This window comes from Oncorhynchus nerka, linkage group LG25 (genome assembly GCF_034236695.1).
Source record: "Oncorhynchus nerka isolate Pitt River linkage group LG25, Oner_Uvic_2.0, whole genome shotgun sequence".
Lineage (NCBI taxonomy): Eukaryota > Metazoa > Chordata > Actinopteri > Salmoniformes > Salmonidae > Oncorhynchus > Oncorhynchus nerka.
Genome location: NC_088420.1, coordinates 16,534,113 through 16,549,743, shown reverse-complemented (window position 1 = coordinate 16,549,743; position 15,631 = coordinate 16,534,113). Strand labels below are relative to the sequence as shown.

General features: G+C 45.2%; 2 protein-coding genes across 2 annotated transcripts in view; one reads left to right on the top strand and one right to left on the bottom strand.

Moving 5' to 3' along the window:
* LOC115109082 (protein FAM163A) overlaps positions 1 to 3,193 on the bottom strand; it is a 30,873-nt gene extending 27,680 nt beyond the window's left edge. The window contains exon 1 of the mRNA XM_029633662.2: positions 2,685 to 3,193. The gene's annotated coding sequence lies outside the window, so the exon portion shown is untranslated. The remainder of the gene's footprint in view (positions 1 to 2,684) is intronic.
* Positions 3,194 to 7,275: 4,082 nt separating this feature from the next.
* On the top strand, positions 7,276 to 14,115 carry LOC135564567 (uncharacterized). The gene is made up of 4 exons (XM_065009923.1): positions 7,276 to 7,317; positions 10,039 to 10,146; positions 10,367 to 10,883; positions 12,842 to 14,115. Exons 1-4 carry the CDS (start codon positions 7,276 to 7,278, stop codon positions 14,113 to 14,115), a joined length of 1,941 nt encoding a protein of 646 aa, XP_064865995.1.
* Positions 14,116 to 15,631: the final 1,516 nt, after the last annotated feature.

The following is a 15,631-nucleotide window of genomic DNA, read 5'->3' as shown; positions in this document are numbered from 1 at the left end:
CAGTGCTATTAGATCAGCTAGCTACAGTAGCTGCTTTAGTGGTCAATGAAGTCTTCTCTCCTGAGATCTTTGACTATCCTCCTCTGGTAAATGAGACGTTTTAACCCGACTGCACTCTCACCTCACTTAAAGTGTTGTATGTAAGCAAAAAGGCACAAGAGGAAGTGCTGTATCGTGAATACAGTCATGGGTAAATGGTGTTGTTCGGTCCGACACGATAGAGGACGTTTCTCCTGTGTGTGCTAAAAAGCTTGAAATTCAAAAGTGAAAGATTGTTTCCGAGGTCGGACAGGCAGACAGCGAGGCTTACATTAACCCCTGCTGCAGATTGTTTCCGAGGTCGGACAGGCAGACAGCGAGGCTTACATTAACCCCTGCTGCAGATTGTTTCCGAGGTCGGACAGGCAGACAGCGAGGCTTACATTAACCCCTGCTGCAGATTGTTTCCGAGGTCGGACAGGCAGACAGCGAGGCTTACATTAACCCCTGCTGCAGATTGTTTCCGAGGTCGGACAGGCAGACAGCGAGGCTTACATTAACCCCTGCTGCAGATTGTTTCGAGGTCGGACAGGCAGACAGCGAGGCTTACATTAACCCCTGCTGCAGATTGTTTCCGAGGTCGGACAGGCAGACAGCGAGGCTTACATTAACCCCTGCTGCAGATTGTTTCCGAGGTCGGACAGGCAGACAGCGAGGCTTACATTAACCCCCCCTGCTGCAGATTGTTTCCGAGGTCGGACAGGCAGACAGCGAGGCTTACATTAACCCCTGCTGCAGATTGTTTCCGAGGTCGGACAGGCAGACAGCGAGGCTTACATTAACCCCTGCTGCAGATTGTTTCCGAGGTCGGACAGGCAGACAGCGAGGCTTACATTAACCCCCCCTGCTGCAGATTGTTTCCGAGGTCGGACAGGCAGACAGCGAGGCTTACATTAACCCCTGCTGCAGATTGTTTCCGAGGTCGGACAGGCAGACAGCGAGGCTTACATTAACCCCTGCTGCAGATTGTTTCCGAGGTCGGACAGGCAGACAGCGAGGCTTACATTAACCCCCCCTGCTGCAGATTGTTTCCGAGGTCGGACAGGCAGACAGCGAGGCTTACATTAACCCCCCCTGCTGCAGGAGACGATTCGGAATGCTACATGAGCATGATATTCTTCTGGAGGCACAGTAATCAACTGGTAGCAGGCATAGGTGTGCCTTTGACCGCCAATACAGCACGGCTTGGAAACGCTGCTCATCCAATCAGCATCCAGGATCCAAACAACCAGTTGAATAAGTATTTTAAATCATCACTTAGGTCTCAGAAGTTAAAATGCCAGAGAGAGACTTTGACATGAGAGATATGGAACTTTTAGAACACAAGGAATGTTTATGTAATGATGGTGGAGAGGGGAGTAGTGCAGGGATTTATTTTACTACAATAACCTTATTCTCAATTTCAAAACATGATCGTTTATTAAGATGTAATTACTCACTGCCTCACCACACTTCTAATGAGTTTCTACATGGATAAATACTGTATCATCAAGTTATTGACTGCACTTCTAAACACTGGTTGGTAGCTAGTGAAAAAGCTCAGTGATGCATTGTGCCGTAAAAGATGGCTAAAAAATGAAAATAAACCCTCACTCAAGACATGGGCTATCAGCTCCATCAACAGAAGCCAATGGGATTGCACTGTAAGTAGCCTACAGTATGACATGGCATATCCTCTCTATGTTGTAGCTGTTATCTTCTGATCTCATATCCTGTTAGCCACATATGGACAACACTGCAGAGTCCCATGGGAAATCAGTCCATTGCAGCATTGCCTCTGCTGAAGGTGAAAGAATAAGGGTGAGATGGCGTGATAGAGTCAGAGAGAGGACAGGCGATCTTAATAATCCTTTCTTATTGACTTGTCTTTTTCCCCTCTCTGTGTTCATTTGTCAGTGAGTGGGCTCAACATCCAGACCTGCAGCATAACCACTTCATTTTGACTGTGTGTGTGTGTGTGTGTGTGTGTTTGTGGGTGAGTGGGTGAGTGTGTGTGTGTGTGTGTGTGTGTGTGTGTGTGTGTGTGTGTGTGTGTGTGTGTGTGTGTGTGTTTGTGGGTGAGTGGGTGTGTGTGTGTGTGTTTGTGGGTGTGTGTGTCTGTGTAACTAATATCCTCTTCAATATGACAGTCATGCAAGCAGCACTGTGTCCCCAAAGTACAAATCAATGTTTTGGATTTTTTTTTTTGGGGGGGGGGGGGGGGATACATGTCAGAGCTGTTATTTACTGTTATTTAAGCATAACATAGTTCACAGTAATACTTAAATCGAATGTGAGGTATAGGTTGATATGGTAGCCTATACCTTGAGTTTCATATTGTTCTCAGCTACATTCTACAATTAGTGGGTTTTAATCGTCTCGGGTTCATCGACAACTACTGATACCCATAACAGGCACATTTCACGTTCAAATACGTGCAGAAATAGACTCAAGAGAGCCACATTAGCCTATAATGTTTGATCCTGCCAGGTGGCACACTATAAAGTCACATTTCTCCACATCGCCGCATGAATCATTTTTATTATATTCTGGAGACAATAAACAAACGCTACCACACAGAACGAATAGAATATCTCAAAATGTTGTAGGCTATTTCCCGTCGTCCGATAATTGAGCCCACATCACAAAACGAAGCTTATACTTACCTGTCGGACACTGTGGGTGTTACATTGTTCGTTTCCTCAACTTGCGTTATTGCTCTTGAGTTTTACCACGGTTAAAGGCACGGCAAAACGTTATTGCATTGCCGAAAATAAAAGAAGGCACTTGATAGGCTACGGATTGCAGCGGACAGTCATCCGATGAGTAGCCTGCACCGTGTGTTGTCTCTGGAAGAACGCAACAGTCTTGGTGATGGATAGTAGGCTATGTTCAATAGAGGTCAGAGAATAGGAATAACCATTATCATCCGGTGAAAAATAGGTATCGTTGTGATAATTTACTTTACTCACGAAAAATATATGGAAGAAATACCCACACGCGAACTTGTGAAAAGCAAATAATCGATACGCATCAAATTATTGTTTGGAAAGAATGATGGAACTAACAATGTTACGCCCTTAAAGCTAATTTAATTCGTTGAATCCTTTCATATTCTCTGCGCAAAGAAACTCAGTAATCCAGAAGGTGGAAATGCAGATATCAAATCCAACAAGTTAAGAGTGGATGAGTGAATGGCTAGGTTGGTGAGAGATGGCATGCGCAGGGCCACTTCAACGACCCTAACTAGAGGTGTAAATAACAGAGGACTCGTAACAAATTGCACGGGGCAAACGTGAGGCGCCACCCTAGTGGCCATGAGGTTCTGCTGAAATGATTTCCCTGGGAATAGTACCACATCTGCTAGTATTGGTGCCAATGGAGACAAAATGCAGTTAAGTATTGAAAGATAATTGCACTTTAACGTATAAATGCAGTTCTTTTCAGCAATGTATTTGAGAAATTCCGGTAATGTTAATTTTAAAAAGAGAGCATCTCTTGAATGATTTACCGGCAATCACCTGCACGAATTACCCTGATCTACTCAGTCAAAATAAAGCCAGCGCAAACATTGACAGATTTTATCAGCCCTCCTCTTACTTGAAACCGGAGAATGTGGTGTGGTTAAGAGACTGCGGGGAAGCTGTCCAAGGTCCTGAACAACCCACCATTGAACGGTGCCTTGGACAGTAATAAGTGAAAGCAACATGCAGCTAAAGCACAAAAGCCTCGATACAGTGCCATCGGAAAGTATTCAGACCCCTTGACTTTTTCCAAACTTTGTTACGTTACAGCCTTATTCTAAAATGTATTACATATTTTTTTTCCCTCTACACACAATACTCCACCATGACAAAGCGAAAACAGGTTTTTGTAAATTTTTGGACATTTATTAAAAATAAAAAACAAAATAACTTATTTACATAAGTAATCAGACCCTTTGCAATGAGACTGGAAATTGAGCTCAGGTGCATCCTGTTTCCATTGATCATCCTTGAGATGTTTCTACAACTTGATTGGAGTCCACCTGTGGTAAATTCAATTGATTGAACATGATTTGGAAAGGCACACACCTGTCTATATAAGGTCCCACAGTTGACAGTGCATCTCAGAGCACAAACCAAGCCAGGAGGTCAAAGGACTTGTCCATAGAGCTCTGAGACAGGATTGGGTCAAGGCACAGATCTGGGGAAGGGTACCAAAACATTTCTGCAGCATTGAAGGTCCCCAAGAACACAGTGGCCTCCATCATTCTTAAATGGGAGAAGTTTGGAACCACCAAGACTCTTCCTAGAGCTGGCCTCCCGGACAAACTGAGCAATCGGGGAGAAGAGCCTTGGTCAGGGAGGTGACCAAGAACCCGATGGTCACTCTGACAGAGCTCTAGAATTCCTCTGTGGAGATGGGAGAACCTTCCAGAAAGACAACCATCTCTGTAGCACTACACCAATCAGGCCTTTATGGTAGAGTGGCCAGACGGTAGCCACTCCTCAGTAAAAGTTTGCCAGAAGGTACCTTAAGACTCTCAGATCATGAGAAACAAGATACTCTGGTCCGATGAATCCAAGATTGAACTCTTTGGCCTGAATGCCATTCGCCACGTCTGGAGGAAACCTGGCACCAACGATACGGTGAAGCATGGTGGTAGCAGCATCATGCTGTGGGGATGTTTTTCAGTGGCAGGGACTGGGAGGCTAGACAGGATCAAGGGAAAGATGAACAGAAAGATCCTTGAACAGAGAGATCCTTGATGGAAACCTGCTCCAGAGCACTCAGGACCTCAGACTTGTGCAAAGGTTCACCTTCCAACACGACAACGACCCTATGCACACAGCCAAGACAACACAGGAGTGGGACAAATCTCGGAATGACCTTGAGTGGCCCAGCCAGAGCCCGGACTTAAACCTGATCGAACATCTCTGGCGAGACCTGAAAAAGCTGTGCAGCAACGTTCCCCATCCAACCTGACAGCGCTTGAGGGGATCTGCAGAGAATAATGGGAGAAACTCCCCAAATACAGGTGTGCAAAGCTTGTAGAGTCATACCCAATAAGACTCGAGGCTGTAATCACTGCCAAAGGTGCTTCAACAAAGTACTGAGTAAAGAGTCTGAATACTTATGTAAATGTGATAGTATTTCTTTTATATATACACTACACTTCCTTGTTTTTGAAAGAAAGCACATCTTTGGGCCATGAAAATAACATCAAATTGATCAGAAATACAATGTAGACTTTGTTAAAGTTGTAAATTATGTTGATGTTGAGATTGGTGTTTTGTGGGTACTATTTAATTAACTGCCAGTTGAGGACTTGTGAGACGTCTGTTTCTCAAACTAGACACTCTTATGTACTTGTTCTCTTGCTCAGTTGTGCACCGGGGCCTCCCACTCCTCTTTCTATTCTGGTTAGAGCCAGTTTGCGCTGTTCTGTGAAGGGAGTAGTACACAGCATTGTATGAGATATTCAGTTTCTTGGCAATTTCTCACATGGAATAGCCTTCATTTCTCAGAACAAGAATATATTAATGAGTTTCAGAAGAAAGTATTTTGTTTCTGGACATTTTGAGCCTGTAATCGAACGAACAAATGCTGACGCTCCAGATACTCAACTAGTCTAATGGCCAGTTTTATTGCTTCTTTAAATCAGAACAACAGTTTTCAGCTTTGCTAACATAATTGCAAAAGGCTTTTCTAATGATCAATTAGCCTTTTAAAATGATAAACTCGGATTAGCTAACACAACGTGCAATTGGAACACAGGATGGTTGCTGATAATGGGCCTCTGTACGCCTATGTAGATATTCCATTAAAAATCAGCCGCTTCCAGCTACAACAGTCATTTACAACATTAACAATTTCTACACTGTATATCTGATCAAATTTATGTTATTTTAAAGGACAAAAATTTTGCTTTTCTTTCAAAAACAAGGACATTTCTTAAAGACCACAAACTTTTGAACGGTAATATTTGCAAACATTTCTAAAAACCTATTTTTGCTTTGTCATTATGGTGTATTTTGTGTAGATTGATGAGGGGGAAAAAACGATTTAATCAATTGTAGAATAAAGCTGTAATGTAACAAAATGTGGAAAAAGTCAAGGGGTCTGGATATTTTTCGAATGCACTGTATATACTGTTTTTAATTGCACATGACTACTGCATGATACATAAGGATAATTGGCATATGATAGCCACAACTATCTTATCAATGGGCCAGATTGGGAAACCGTTTCATGTCATTTTTGTAGATTATATAGTACTACATTGAGTTGATGGGAAACCTAATGGCCAAACATTATAGATGTTCAACATAGTTGCAGTTAATAGTTTGATAACATCTATAGAGCCTCTCCAAATAGTGTGATCAGATATAGTATCCGATTACTCAAAAATAATTGATCACTTAAATTTTTTTTTTTTAAATGCCTTTTTGGGGGAGAGGGAAGAAAAAGTGACACATGAGAGGAGAATGAAAGATTAGGCCATTTTGACAGAAATACTGTGGGAAGGAAGGGACGTCATGGGGAGGGTATTCTGTTGAAGCATTGTGACAGAGTGTTTTGATCAGTGAAGATTCTAGAACCAAGTGTGAAACAAGATCTGTGTTTAAAATGCTGGGTCAGTCCGTCCCACCCAGACATTCTGAGCGGAGTGACCTTTCAGGAACACAGAGTCTGTATTCCAAATGGAAACCTATTCCCTACATAGTACACAACTATCCCCCTATCAGCCCTGGTCGAAAGTAGTGCATCTGTCTAATGGTTATTAATAGTGGCGATTTTTCCCATTGACAACAATAAGGCCCAACCAACTGTGAAGGCTAATCATTTGTTTCAATCAAACGTCCATAATGACAACCCATTACACTAATAATTACACACTAGTAGGCGGTTAGTGTAAGTTCTATCCAGACTCTCCAGCAGTTAGTGATTCAATGAAATGGAGGGGTAAAAATTGAGGAAGGTAAAATTGTCATTCACTAAATCTAACACACTACACCTAACACAATTGCTTATTGGATATTTGAGGAACCTGTTTAACCTTGTGTTCCTAACCCTATAATAAACAAACTTAGATCTACTACTAACAACTAACAGAATACAGCATCTCCCCTTGCTTTTGGCATTTTAGTGGGGGACAATTATTGCAAACGTAAACAGGCTACAGTAGTTGTTTGTTCCTCATTAATAGCCAATAAGCAAGTCCACCTCGAAGAAACCAATGACAACATGGGCCGGGGGAGCCATCCCGTATCCATGGCGACCAGCGGCTTCCTGGTGAGCATGAGGTCTGTGGCTGTCAGATCAGAGCTAATATCATTTCCCGGGCTGCAGGGTGCTCTTACGTGATGCTTATCTGGCCTGCCTGCCCCTCCTGCTACTGTGCTGGGCTGAGCTCTCTCTCTGTCAAAGGGAGGGACATAATGCTCCCCTCAGTTTAACAGCATCAATCACTGTGTCATACAGCTCATACAGTAGACCACTGGACAGCTGCTTTTCACTGGGTGAAAGGGTGTCACTTTGTCATGCCTGGCTGGCTGACAAATATCTATCTTTTTGGTGTTTGAAAGAGGGAGAGTAAAAGAGTAAGCTGGAGAGAGAGTGAGTGAGTTCATCTTTGCAACAAATTGGCACAAAATCTTCAATACAAATTACAGACCTAGCACTGAGGGATATTTAATGAGGGATTGTTGTGGTGTAACTGACAATATGAATAATGCATCATCCATTATTATTCCTCAGTCACTGACTGTACGGAGATGAAAGGTGGTGCATATTTAACATGCAGACAGTGTTAGAGGACCAAATGACCTCTGGGACAGCGGAGGAGTGCGGGAGATGATTGATCATGACTAAGCATTGTGCCGGCTCTCTCTGTAAGTGTATCTATCCATCATGTGACCCACTAGTTGTGTCCCAAACAGCCCCCTATTTCCCGACGGGCTCTGGTCAAAAGTAGGTGTACTTGTCTCCACTATGCTAGTCCTCAGTCACCAGCACTGCAGCTCCACTATATCAGGCTTTTTTATGGATAAAAAAGAGGCTTAGGTGGTGGGCGTTTCAGTGTGGCAATGGGCGCTGTCTGCCTGTTGGTGCCGCTGAATTTTAGAGAAAAGAAGCCCCCATCTTGGTGGTATAAAGAGACCTTTGAACGCCTATTTCCTCCAATCTCAACATTTCTCTATGGAGCTGAAAGAAATTGTTTCAGTTTTAAAGCTAATTTCCTGTAATTCTGTGCATTTTGCCATGGCTGTGTTCTTTTGCTCAAAAATCAAAATCAATACTGGTTAAATAAGATACTGCTTATTCTATGTTTTCGGAATTTTCAATTTTCCCTGACTGTCCAGCTTTTATTATGGTAATTGTCAGTTCTCAAAAATATTATATTAGTTTCAGAATATATAGGTCCATTATCTTTTCTACATGCACTACATGACCAAAAGTATGTGGACACCTGCTCGTCGTTCATCTCATTCCAAAATCATGGGCATTAATATAGCGTTGGTCCCCTCTTTGCTGCTAAAACAGCCTCCACTCTTCTGGAATGGCTTTCCACTAGATGTTGTAACATTGCTGCGGGGACTTGCTTCCACTCAGCCACAAGAGCATTAGTGATGTCGGGCACTGATGTTGAAGGATTAGGCCTGGCATGCAGTTGGCATTCCAATTCATCCCAAAGGTGTTCGATGGGGTTGAGGTCAGGGCTCTGCACAGGCCAATCAAGTTCTTCCACACCGATCTCGACAAACCATTTCTGCATGGACCTTGGTTTGTGCACGAGGGCATTGTCATGCTGAAACAGGAAAGGTTCTTCCCCAAACTGTTGCCACATAGTTGGAAGCACAGAATCGTCTATGTAATTGTATGCTGTAGCGTTAAGATTTCCCTTCTGGAACTAAGGGGCCTAGCCAGAACCATGAAAAACAGCCCCAGACCATTATTCCTCCTCCACCCAACTTTATAGTTGTCACTATGCATTCAGGCAAGTAGCATTCTCCTGGCATCCGCCAAACCCAGATTTGTCCTTCGGATTGCTGAATGCTGAAGCATGATTCATCACCCCAGAGAAAGTGTTTCCACTGCTCCATTGTCCAATGGCGGTGAGCTTCACACCACTCCAACCAACGCTTGGCATTGCGCATGGTGATCTTAGGCTTGTGTGCGGCTGCTCGGCCATGCGCTATGCGCTTCAGCACTCTGTTCTGTGACTGAGCAGTTGTTGCTCCTAGATGTTTCCACTTCACAATAACAGCACTTACAGTTGATCGGGGCAGCTCTAAAACGGACTAGTTGAAAAGGTGCCATCCTATGACGATACAGCATTGTAAGTCACAGAGCTCTTCAGTAAGGCCATTCTACTACCAATGTTTGTCTATGGAGATCGCATGGCTGTGTGCTCTATTTTATACACCTGTCAGCAATGGGTGTAGCTGAAATAGTCAAATCCACTCATTTAAAGGGGTGTCCACATACTTTTGTATATATAGTGTACTTTATGTCTGATTTTAAGTCTCTTAAGTTTACACTGTTTGGACCCAAGTATTTCAATGGAATAAAAATCCCTGTACATATACAACAGACAGCTCATGATAAGACAAGCAGTAAGGCATACTGCAGCTGATAGACTACATGGATAGTCAATAAAGTGGAAATGATCTCTTCTAGATCACAAACCTTCTGTGTGATGCTGACTACCGGAAGAAACAAATGAGAGTACACTTCTCTCGTTGCAATTAACGTTAGTTTCCACTGCTATTAACAATTCAGCTAAAAGGCCTTCTTTCTATGGAATGACTAGAGTAGGTTAACAAGAATCTGGACACAAGTGTAAAACAGAAGAAGTTAAATTCACCCGCCAGTGCGGCACATTTCCTCTCAAGTCCCTGCTTGCTATTACATTCAGTGTGGCAGCTTTGAAGCCACCCCCGTTCTTGTACATGCTCTACAACATCCACCCCTCACACCCCTCCAGGCACACACTGCACCCTCACGCCCTTCCCACTCTCCCCTGGCTTCCAGTTGAAGCTCGCACCGCTACAAGACCATGGTGCTTGCCTACGGAGCTGTGACTCCCAGGCCCTACACCCTCTGCGTTCATCCACCTCTGGCCTGCTCGCCACACAGGAAGTACAGTTCCCGCGCAGCCCAGTCAAAACTGTTCGCTCCCAAACTCCCTCACGACGCACCCATCACACACCTCCAGGAATACCTACACACGCCCCACCCCTCACACACACCCACATAAGAGCGTCCATAAATGTAAATGTAAATGTAAGAATCTGGACACAAGTGTAAAACAGAAGAAGTTAAATTCCACCCTCTCAAGTCCCTGCTTGCTATTACACAGTGTGGCACTCACACACTCCCACACCCATCACACACGCCCCACACCCCTCACACACGCCCCACACCCTCACACACACCCCCACACCCTTCACACACGCCCCACACCCCTCACACACTCCCCACCCCCTCACACACGCCCCACACCCCTCACACACGCCCCACACCCCTCACACACTCCCCACACCCTCACACACGCCCCACCCCTCACACACGCCCACACCCTCACACACTCTCCCCTCACCCATCACACTCTCCACCCCCACACCCCCTCACACACTCCCCACACCCCTCACACACTCCCCACCCCTCACACACACCCCACACCCCTCACACACGCCCCACACCCCCCCACCCCTCACACACGCCCCACACCCCTCACACACTCCCCACACCCATCACACACTCTCCACACCCATCACACACTCCCCACACCCCTCACACACTTCCCACACCCCTCACACACTCTCCACACCCATCACACACTCCCAATCGAGACGATGCTTCTACAACTGCTGACAGTGCTATGCTGTGGTATCTGCATATCTATTATACTTGGCCCTCATAAATAACCTGTAATGGAACTGTCATCTCACTAGTGCCATCAAATATTAACTCTGCCTCAACACCAACAGACTAGAACAGCTCACAGGAGCTGCATTTGACTACAGTAAACTGTTTGACTACTGCAGATTGTGGCTGTCTTATCAAATGAACAGTGGATGCCATCAGTAACCGTGTGGTTAGGGGCCATTGTTGAGAATGTTTTTGGGTACTTACTGACTGACTTATTGACAGTAGTACACATTTTTGGAAGAAAGTGGATTGGAATTAAACACACACACACACTGAATCTAACATCCCCATTGAGTTGTAACTGATCTCCACCACATTGTTTTCAACAGGTAGCCAGCCTACTGTGTGTAGGGAGGCAGGTAGTTGCTAATTCAAATCCCAGAGCCGACAAAGTGTAAAAAAAATCAGTCGATCTGCCCTTGAGCGAGGCACTTAACCCTAAATGCTTCAGGGTTGCCGTCACTAATGGCGGATCCCTGGCCGTGACCCCTCTCTCCGACGGTGTCTCAGGGGGAGTTGGGATAAGCAAAAAACACCTTTCCATTTCACACCTCACACTCGTACATGCCGTGAAACATGCCAAATATAATCACCCCCTATTTGACCTTTGATCAGTGCCCTGACCAAAACATTCCCAGCAGCCAATATTACCCAGACAGCCAACTACACTCCATCCCTGTGGTCACACTGCTCCATTGAGCAGAGCTGAAGTACTCTGCCCCCAGGGACCCTTCAAGGCCGGCATTCATTCACACAGCTATAAATTCTCCCAGAGAGAGCACTGGACGTGCCTGCCTCACTTGCCGGCCAGCCCCATTCCCATCCTATGACAAACCAGCCTCCTTCCCATCCTCTGACCAACCAGCCTACATGAATGATCCTCATTAACCAACAAGCCTCCGTTATTGAGTGATGGCTATATAGGTGGAGTTGCCCGTTCCAGCACTTGTATACAATGGTGTCCCCCTTCGACATAGTTGTTACCAGCTTGAAAAGGTGTGTGTGAAAGAGCTAGCTATCACTGCAATGTCTATGGAACTTGGATTATCAACCAAATGGTTAACCAGTGTTAGTTGGTCTGCGCACCCGAAGATGCCCGGGAGGAGGGGGGGGGGATTATGGAAATGATAAGCTTCTCAATTTGCTTCCACTTAATTTGTTCCTAAAATGTAATATATAGGAGATAAGCCTTTCAAAGGAGGATAAAAATAAGAATGCGCCTCATTTTACACACACACACACACACACACACACTCTCTGCTCAGAACCTCCTCTTGAATATGGAGTTTATTATTGGTACTGGCGATGTTGGACTGAAGCCATCAGAATTCAGCAGCAGAGACAGAAGCAGTGCATAGGAGAAGAGGGGGAGGGGAGCACAAACACAGCTAATGACTCACTATGGGTGTGTGTATGTGTGTGTGCAATTGCGTAGTGTATGTTTGCCTATCGGTCTATAATGCCAAGCTAGGTTTCTTGGAGTAACATTGTGAACAGGAGGAGGTGGCACTGGCGACTAGATCATAGTACAAAGGTTTGGACTTGGTAACACATACTCTAGATCTAACCCTGTTCCCGAAGAACTACCCTCCTGTAGGTTTACACCAGGGCCCTCCAACCCTGTTTCTGAAGAACCACCCTCCTGTAGATTTACACCAGAGCCCTCCAACCCTGTTCCTGAAGAACCACCCTCCTGTAGATTTACACCAGGGCCCTCCAACCCTGTTCCTGAAGAACCACCCTCCTGTAGATTTACACCAGAGCCCTCCAACCCTGTTCCTGAAGTACCACCCTCCTGTAGGTTTACACCAGAGCCCTCCAACCCTGTTCCTGAAGTACCACCCTCCTGTAGGTTTACACCAGAGCCCTCCAACCCTGTTCCTGAAGAACTACCCTCCTGTAGGTTTACACCAGAGCCCTCCAACCCTGTTCCTGAAGAACCACCCTCCTGTAGATTTAGACCAGAGCCCTCCAACCCTGTTTCTGAAGAACTACCCTCCTGTAGATTTACACCAGAGCCCTCCAACCCTGTTCCTGAAGAACCACCCTCCTGTAGATTTACACCAGGGCCCTCCAACCCTGTTCCTGAAGAGCTACCCTTCTGTAGGTTTACACCAGAGCCCTCCAACCCTGTTCCTGAAGAACCACCCTCCTGTAGATTTACACCAGGGCCCTCCAACCCTGTTCCTGAAGAGCTACCCTTCTGTAGGTTTACACCAGAGCCCTCCAACCCTGTTCCTGAAGAACCACCCTCCTGTAGATTTACACCAGGGCCCTCCAACCCTGTTCCTGAAGAACTACCCTCCTGTAGGTTTACACCAGAGCCCTCCAACCCTGTTCCTGAAGAACCACCCTCCTGTAGATTTAGACCAGAGCCCTCCAACCCTGTTTCTGAAGAACTACCCTCCTGTAGGTTTACACCAGAGCCCTCCAACCCTGTTCCTGAAGAACCACCCTCCTGTAGATTTACACCAGAGCCCTCCAACCCTGTTCCCGAAGAGCTACCCTTCTGTAGGTTTACACCAGAGCCCTCCAACCCTGTTCCTGAAGAACCACCCTCCTGTAGATTTACACCAGGGCCCTCCAACCCTGTTCCTGAAGAACTACCCTCCTGTAGGTTTACACCAGAGCCCTCCAACCCTGTTTCTGAAGAACTACCCTCCTGTAGGTTTACACCAGAGCCCTCCAACCCTGTTCCTGAAGAACCACCCTCCTGTAGATTTACACCAGAGCCCTCCAACCCTGTTTCTGAAGAACTACCCTCCTGTAGATTTACACCAGGGCCCTCCAACCCTGTTCCTGAAGAGCTACCCTCCTGTAGGTTTACACCAGGGTCCTCCAACCCTGTTCCTGAAGAACCACCATCCTGTAGATTTACACCAGAGCCCTCCAACCCTGTTTCTGAAGAACTACCCTCCTGTAGGTTTACACCAGAGCCCTCCATCCCTGTTCCTGAAGAGCTACCCTCCTGTAGATTTGCACCAGGGCCCTCCAACCCTGTTCCTGAAGAGCTACCATCCTGTAGGTTTACACCAGAGCCCTCCAACACTGTTCCTGGACAGCAACACTCCTGTAGGTTTTCATTTCAACAGGGTTGGAGGCCCTGGTGTAAACCTACAGGAGGGTAGCTTTCCAGGAACAGAGTTGGAAAGCCCTGCTTTAGATGGTCTATCCTAAGGTTTCCCAAACCCAGTTCAAATCTACACAGGAGATGCTTACCAATAAGACCGTGAATGTTTCTGTGGCCAAGTTAAAGTTGACTTAAAATCTATGGGAAGACTCTACCAATGAACAACAACCGATTTGACAGAGCTTGAAACATTTTGAAAAGAATAATGGGGAAATGTTGCACAATCTAGGTGTGGAAAGCTCTTAGAGACTTACCCAGAAAGACTACAGCTGTAAGTCAGGTGTGTGAACACATACAGTACCAGTCAAAAGTTTGGACACACCTACTCATTCCAAAGGTTTTTATTTATTTTTACTATTTTCTACATGGTAGAATAATAGTGAAGACATCAAATCTATGAAATTACACATCATGTGGTAACCAAAGAAGTGTTAAACAAATACAAATATATTTTATATTTGAGATTCTTGAAAGTAGCCACCCTTTGCCTTGATGACAGCTTTGAACACTCTTGGCATTCTCTCAAACAGCTGCATGAGGTAGTCAACTGGAATGCATTTCAATTAACAGGTGTGCCTTCTTAATTTGTGGAATTTCTTTCCTTCTTAATGCGTTTGAGCCAATCAGTTGTGTTGTGTCAAGGTAGAGGTGGTATACAGAAGACAGCCCTATTTGGTAAAAGACCAAGTCCATATTATGACAAGAACAGCTCAAATAAGCAAAGATAAATGACAGTTCATCATTACTTTAAGACATGAAGGTCAGTCAATGCGGAAAATTCAATAACTTTGAAGGTTTCTTCAAGTGGAGTCGCAGAAACCATCAAGCACTGTGATGAAACTGGTTCTCATGAGGACCGCCACAGGAAAAGAAGACCCAGAGTTACCTCCCATTAGAGTTAACAGCCTCAGAAATTGCAGCCCAAATAAATGTTTCACAGAGTTCAAGTAACAGACACATCTCAACATCAACTGTTCAGAAGAGATTGCGTGAATCAGACCTTCATAGTCAAATTGCTGCAAAGAAACCACTACTAAAGGACACCAATAAAAAGAAGAGACTTGCTTGGGCCAAGAAACACGAGTAATGGACATTAGACCGGTAGAAATCTGTCCTTTGGTCTGACGGGTCCATATTTGAGATTTTTGGTTCCAACCGCCGTGTCTTTGTGAGATGTAGTGTAGGTGAATGGATGATCGCCACATGTGTGGTTCCCACCGTTAAGCATGGAGGTGGTGGTGTGATGGTGCTTTGCTGGTGACACTGTCAGTGATTTATTTAGAATTCAAGGCACACTTAACCAGCATGGCTACCACAGCATTCTGCAGCAATATGCCATCCCATCTGGTTTGTGCTTAGGGGCACAATCATTTGTTTTTCAACAGGACAATGACCCAAAACACACCTCCAGGCTGTGTAAGGGCTATTTGACCAAGGAGAGTGATGGAGTGCTGCATCAGATGACTTGTCCTCCACAATCACCTGACCTCAACCCAATTGAGATGGTTTGGACCGCAAAGTGAAGGAAAAGCAGCCATTATCTAAAATATATTTTAATTTGTT